A 7,560-nucleotide genomic window follows, 5' to 3' on the forward strand; every position below is an offset into this window, starting at 1 on the left:
TCTAGTAAACCCACACAGACAGGAATAACCGCCCTGTATATCGACAAACTGCCACATTAGGACTCAGTAATGCTGGACTCTATGGGTGTACTGTATGTGGTTGGTGTTCTCACCAGCAGCAGCGCCTCCAGGTGACTGAGGTACGTTTCCTCCGTGGCCAAGATCCCAGACAGGACCCACTTCCTCATCTCCAAACCTTTTTCCAGGTCACATTCAGTCTGTAAAAAACAAAAACAAAAACACATTTGATCGTTAGAATAAAAAGCCTCAGCAATGCAATAACTCTACACACACCATTTAGCCCAATCCTGTGTGTTATTACCTCCCATTTTGTTGCTTATTCTTTGAAATGCTTTCTGTGTTCATACTTAAAGGTGTTGGATTCTTTTGTGTCTGAGTCATAAAGAGCATTCGGAGCAGAAAGACCTCTAATAAGGCTTGTTTGCGAGCCTCAAATTGAAGGGTTCCTCGCTCTTCGCCGAGCATGCGAAACTCTTGCAGGAATGCTGTTTTTGTTAAGAGTCTAAAAGATTAAACAGCAACAAATGAAACTTCTAGAAATCCTCCCCGGTTGCCTCCTCATTCCCTTCAGCCACAGTCAAAGCTCACTGAGGAGCGCAGACATGAAAGAAAGCAGAGAGACAGAGACATTCCTCGGGCTGTCTTGTTTAACCACGAACTCTGAAATAATTCAAACAGGCAGGGTCTCCCATGGCAGGAGAGAGAGAGAGAGAGAAAAAAAAAAGGGTTGGGGTATAAATATGTGCATGTATGAGAGAATGTGTAAAGTGTCAAGCACAAACACACACCAGCCCAGGTTGGGAATGGAGGCATCCAGTCCCTCAGGCTATGAGGAGGAGGAGGAAGGAGAGGAAACAGGAGAGGAAGAGTGACGGGAGGATGACAGAGACAGGAGAGCAGAAGAGGAGACGGTGATGGAGAAAAAAAAAGTGCACTCAGGGTAATTAGAAGAAGAAGAAGAGGGCAGAAAAGGACACACCATGAAAAGGACACAAACTATATTACAGGAAGCTGCCATGTCAGGTTCGTATGCGCTCTGCGTGGAAATCCTTCTGACAGTGCATACTACTGCTGCTGCCGTATACAGAGTGTCAGTACAGCGATCATGTGGCCGCCAAGTGTGAAAGCGCCTAAAGAAAGACTGAACATGTGAGGTGGGCAAAGAAAAGCACATAGAGGTCCTGCAGCTTTTTTCATCTTCAGTTCATTTCTAAAGGATAAGTTCAGCTTATGTTTTACAATTTAACTGAACAATGACGCCAGCTGATTGATTTTATCGCTATTTTTTAGTTTATCATGTGCTAAACCTCCTGCCCTCTTAAAACTATGTACAGTCACCCTCAAATGTATTCATATCCTTCCATTAAAGAAAAAGCAAAATTCACAATAGTCACTAAAATAACTAGAAACTGAAAAAAGTAATAATAAATAAAAATTTGCTAAATTATTATTTAGTGAAATGAGATGTTGCTTTTGAATTGTGGTTGAAAAGAATAATTAAAAAAATAAAAATAAATAACTGTCCCAGACAAATGAGAGCACTTTGCTGATGAGTAGTGAAATCAGAATACCTGTCAACAGGTGCACAAGTCTGATTGAGAGTTACATAAAACATCTGATTGGCTCAAAGAGTTGTTCAAGAAAATATTAGTTTACAGGTCCCATCATGCTTGTTTGCTTGTTTTTTTTTTGTGTTTTTTTTTTAATATTTCTGTTGAACCACAATTCAAAAGCAATGTCATGATTTTCATATTTTTTAAAATGTATTATTACTTTGTCAATTTCAACTTATTTCAGCTGTTTTTTCCTTCTTTAATACATTTGAGGACGACTGTGTGCTGTACTGTCAGCAACATGCTTGTATTAACGTGCACACTAAAACAACGCACGGCGCCCTTGTGAGCCACATTTACATGCACACGTGTACTTGGAGGACCTGGATGTCCGTGGGTGTACGTGCGTTTATTCAGATGAAGGGGTAAATGGGTCTGAAACCTGTTTCCATGGCCACTGCATAAGCAGATGCTAGCGCAGATCTGCTGGAATTGTTATAGCCCCGATGATTACGAAATGCTCCAGGATTATTATGGACTCCATTACACAGGAGTCCATTAGCAGCACGGCTGCCGCCGGGCTAAACACGCTTTGGATTGACTACAGTTCTACTGATTAGCCGGTTAGAACAAAAAATAAATAAATAAACACAATCTCAGCACTAGAACTTCAGATTCAGATTCAGCAACTTGACTGAGCAAAACAAATATATGGGGTTATAGTCGTAAATATAAGTCACTATTTATGCTCTGTGATTGGTTGAATTTAGATGTAAACATGACATTTATGTCCAGATTTTGAGACGCTATTTTGCACTTTGTTGTACTTTTTTAGCATCGGAATGAGTGTCAATGTGTACAGGAAAGCAAAAATTACTTTACTTGGAGCTACAACCTCAAATTATTTCCATTATTGATTAATCTGCTGATTATTTAGTCTACTAAATGTCTAAATTTGTGAAAAATGTCCAATACAATGTCCTAAAAACCCAACAGGACGTCCACACAAAGCAAATCCTCACAAATGAGAAGCTGGAACAAGAGACTGTTGAACACAATCACTGATTAACAAAATTATTTTTCTGTAAATCATCTAATTAGTTCATTGATCAGCCTCTGCAACCCTGGATAATCACAACAGATGCACTTTCTCCTCTTCTTTTTACTGTGCATCCTGCTCTTATCTGTTGATGTTTCTCCCGGATCAGTTCTCATCTTTCTCTCTCCATCTTTCTTTAGTGAAGGATAAAGGACTGATTCTGACAGCTATGTATTATGCATCACATGGAGCCGTCAGGGGATCCCAGCTATAGAACAATATCAGTTTCCGCAGAAAAAAGCTGTAACTGCTCCTCGTGCGTGGACACTAATACAACCAAAAGAGGGAAACAATTCCATTTGCAAATTAAGACAACAAATAAAAGCATATTGGAAGTAAATAAGTTATGCAATGATGATTTTTCTCCGGCGTAATGTGTTGCTCTGCAGCAGCTTTCTGTCCGTCTCCACTGACTTTAAAAGGGGGAACGCCTGGGGCAGCAACCGAGCCCCTGGAATATTTGTGAAATAATGAAAAATGAATGAAAATCCACGCTGAGCGACAAGTATCAGCGCGCGACTTCACCCTCGCCTGCTGGTGAAGCAACATGAGGAACATGAGGGTCCATTTGAAACATCAAGAAACATTCAAAGAAAATCACGAGGAGGGAACTTTAACCATCCAGCCACATTTCACCCAACCAGCAGACGGGAGGCATAAAGTGTTTATTCATCGTTTCAGACCCCAGACGGCTCCCCGAGGAAGTACCCACTTCTGCAGACATATCATCTTTTATTCATCGCCGTGGCAACTAATGAGCCCATCTCTGGGCTCAGACTAAAGGGGGGTGTCTGCCTGCATTTTCTGCAATCAAAAAAAAGTACGAATAAAACACGTTGTCTCCGCTCGGGGTACATGTAGGTTCGCGTGTCCGTGTGTTCGTGTCCGGTTTGTGCAACAAAAAGCTAATATTTCACATCTGAACCTACGTTTCAACTCCCCTTAGCGGGAACTCAACCTAACGAGATTTAGGAATTCTGATTTGCTTCTGATTTGTTTATGGACGAATAATGTTCCCAGGAGATACACAAGAATCAGAGCCAAAAAAAAAAAAAAGTGTGTATTTGACAAGCAGATGCAGCTCAGGGGGCTGAGATGGAGACTGGGCAACGGTAATAGCATTACTCCCCATCTCTCTCTCTCGCTCCCTCTTTCCCATAGCATGTAGGAGACTGCCAGCTCATATAACCGCTTTGAACCAGGTTGGAGAGGAGAGAAGTAAATGGCAACGCACGCTCCATTCCACACTTTATTAACCCTTTTCAATTTTCATTCTTCATATTCTAATCTGTTTAGCTTCCTGTTCTGCCATCCCTCACTTTCTGAAACGCCTAATGTAATTGCTTCCCATCTCCACGTCTGCTATGAAATGGAGCTGTCTCGGAATTATCCCGAGCTGCAGGAGAGAGAGACGGCTGGTTTTTAAAATGCAGCATTACTTCTGCTTATTTAAACTGCATTTCAGTCGGACGCGATGCACGTCGACGGGTGTCTGCCAAACGACGCCGAGGCTTTGATTGCGAGCAGCGAAGGTTCTTCCGAGACGTGTTGCAGTCCATCAGCGGAGATGTAATTCCAGATGCTGGTCATTTAGGCGGTTTAGTGCTGACTGAGCAGGAAAAGAAATTACCTCACTCATCAGGCTGTGACCTTAAGGTGCGACGAGAGAAGAGCGGTGAGGATGTTTTAATACACAGGGATTTATGAACTAGGATGAATTCCGGGGACGCCTTGGTGGCTCGTGGGGGGTTTAAGGCACAAACCATTAACTGCAACATCCCTGGTTTCTCTGCTATCTCTCTCCTTCGCTTCCTGTCATCTCTCCACTGACAACTATATGAGAAAGTCATAAAAAAGTCGAATAAATGTAAAGGAAAGAAGAATTCTGCTTTACTTGGCGTGAAAGAAATGGAGTGAGGCTCCATTTCTTTCAGTGAATGGTTGTCTTTGACTGATTTAAAAGGTCACACTGGGATTATACGTACAGTAGATTATGTACAGTACATGACAAAAGTGAGCAAGCTGCAGCGCAATATCACCTAAATGTCAAATGACTAGAAAACAAAACTGAGTACAGCTGCATGAACATGTCTGCATCTCTACATCATGGCTCCACATGGACAACAGTGAAGCTGGAAAATCTGTTTAACTTCACAAAGATGGAAAAAGGATGCAGGATGATTGGTAACCAGTTAAACATCAGTGAAAACACGGTTGCAGCAGTAATCAGGAGGTATAGAACGAGCCATAGTACCACTAATCAGAGCTGCAGTGGCAATACTTCTAAAATGATGGCCCGGACAATCCATCTATCCATTATCTATACACCACTTAATCCTCACTAGGGTCATGGGGGGCTGGAGTCTATCCCAGCTGACTCAGGGTGAAGACAGGNGTGGGAGGAAGCCGGAGAACCCGGAGAGAACCCACGCTGCACGGGGAGAACATGGAGACTCCACGCAGAAAGATCCCGGGTGTCCTCACCGGGATGCCAACCGGTAACCTTCTTGCTGCGAGGCAACGGTGCTAACCACTGATCCACCTTGCAGCCCCAAATTGAACATGGAAGTACTAAAGTATCTGTAGTATGTAGAGCCACCATTTTTACAATAGTGGTGACATCTGTACATAATAATTCTACGGTTTTAATTCAACTTTTGTTTTCTCTTTTTTGTGATTTATGGCATTACAACTGCATCAAGTTGCACAATAGATACTTTCAAGTTCCTTCTACTTCTGCCGTGGTTGTAAATGGTCTGCACTTATATAGCGCTTTACAATGTGTTTCTGATTCAGCCATTCACACACACATTCATACACCAATGGCAACAGATGCAAGGCGCTGCCTGCCATTAGGACACTTTGACTGTGGCGGGGCCGGGGGATCAAACCACCAACCTAGTGATTGGGGACAACTGCTCTACCACCTGAGCCACAGCTGCCTTAACTTCATCCATACCAGAGCAGTACCTTGTATTCCAGTGAAAAATGAGCCCACAGGGACTAAAAACGTGGTAGGAGCAAACAACACCCAGAAACTGTTGGGATTCAGAAGGTTATCCATAACAACCTGCTATAGGTTTCCACATCAAGCCTTTTCAGAAAGTCAAACAGATCCTATGGGGTCCTTTAGAGGAGTCTCACCAACAGGAACCTTCTACTTGGACATGAGGTTGTGGCCAAAAAAAAGAGTATCAGCCAATAAAAAATTGCAGCATCACTTTAGGATACAACATTGTGTGCCAAAATAACGACACCTACTGAAGTGCTTGTGTTGGAAACGATGCTGAAGATTGGATCAAAACAGAAAAAGCGTCTGAGCTGTGAGACCAGAACAAGAGCTCAAATCAGGCTCAAGACATGCTAGGGTAACGTAGCCGCAACTGATCCTGCTTTAAGATTTGGCGATATGGATTTTCAGGAGTGTCACAGTGGCCCTAATGCAGTCTGAGTTTGCTAAACTTTACAGCGAAAGTCAGGTACTTAAAAAACTTCTAGTAAACCCACACAGACAGGAATAACCGCCCTGTATATCGACAAACTGCCACATTAGGACTCAGTAATGCTGGACTCTATGGGTGTACTGTATGTGGTTGGTGTTCTCACCAGCAGCAGCGCCTCCAGGTGACTGAGGTACGTTTCCTCCGTGGCCAAGATCCCAGACAGGACCCACTTCCTCATCTCCAAACCTTTTTCCAGGTCACATTCAGTCTGTAAAAAACAAAAACAAAAACACATTTGATCGTTAGAATAAAAAGCCTCAGCAATGCAATAACTCTACACACACCATTTAGCCCAATCCTGTGTGTTATTACCTCCCATTTTGTTGCTTATTCTTTGAAATGCTTTCTGTTTTCATACTTAAAGGTGTTGGATTCTTTTGTGTCTGAGTCATAAAGAGCATTCGGAGCAGAAAGACCTCTAATAAGGCTTGTTTGCGAGCCTCAAATTGAAGGGTTCCTCGCTCTTCGCCGAGCATGCGAAACTCTTGCAGGAATGCTGTTTTTGTTAAGAGTCTAAAAGATTAAACAGCAACAAATGAAACTTCTAGAAATCCTCCCCGGTTGCCTCCTCATTCCCTTCAGCCACAGTCAAAGCTCACTGAGGAGCGCAGACATGAAAGAAAGCAGAGAGACAGAGACATTCCTCGGGCTGTCTTGTTTAACCACGAACTCTGAAATAATTCAAACAGGCAGGGTCTCCCATGGCAGGAGAGAGAGAGAGAGAGAAAAAAAAAAGGGTTGGGGTATAAATATGTGCATGTATGAGAGAATGTGTAAAGTGTCAAGCACAAACACACACCAGCCCAGGTTGGGAATGGAGGCATCCAGTCCCTCAGGCTATGAGGAGGAGGAGGAAGGAGAGGAAACAGGAGAGGAAGAGTGACGGGAGGATGACAGAGACAGGAGAGCAGAAGAGGAGACGGTGATGGAGAAAAAAAAAGTGCACTCAGGGTAATTAGAAGAAGAAGAAGAGGGCAGAAAAGGACACACCATGAAAAGGACACAAACTATATTACAGGAAGCTGCCATGTCAGGTTCGTATGCGCTCTGCGTGGAAATCCTTCTGACAGTGCATACTACTGCTGCTGCCGTATACAGAGTGTCAGTACAGCGATCATGTGGCCGCCAAGTGTGAAAGCGCCTAAAGAAAGACTGAACATGTGAGGTGGGCAAAGAAAAGCACATAGAGGTCCTGCAGCTTTTTTCATCTTCAGTTCATTTCTAAAGGATAAGTTCAGCTTATGTTTTACAATTTAACTGAACAATGACGCCAGCTGATTGATTTTATCGCTATTTTTTAGTTTATCATGTGCTAAACCTCCTGCCCTCTTAAAACTATGTACAGTCACCCTCAAATGTATTCATATCCTTCCATTAAAGAAAA

General features: G+C 42.9%; 1 protein-coding gene across 1 annotated transcript in view; it reads right to left on the reverse strand.

Moving 5' to 3' along the window:
• Nucleotides 1-7,560, reverse strand: part of LOC103365010 (breakpoint cluster region protein-like) — a 117,422-nt gene that overhangs the window by 39,969 nt on the left and 69,893 nt on the right. The window contains exon 3 of the mRNA XM_008292331.1: nt 6,280-6,384. Within this exon, the coding sequence (XP_008290553.1) occupies nt 6,280-6,384 (105 nt within the window). The remainder of the gene's footprint in view (nt 1-6,279; nt 6,385-7,560) is intronic.

This window comes from Stegastes partitus, unplaced genomic scaffold (genome assembly GCF_000690725.1).
Source record: "Stegastes partitus isolate 25-593 unplaced genomic scaffold, Stegastes_partitus-1.0.2 Scaffold803, whole genome shotgun sequence".
Taxonomy (NCBI): domain Eukaryota; kingdom Metazoa; phylum Chordata; class Actinopteri; family Pomacentridae; genus Stegastes; species Stegastes partitus.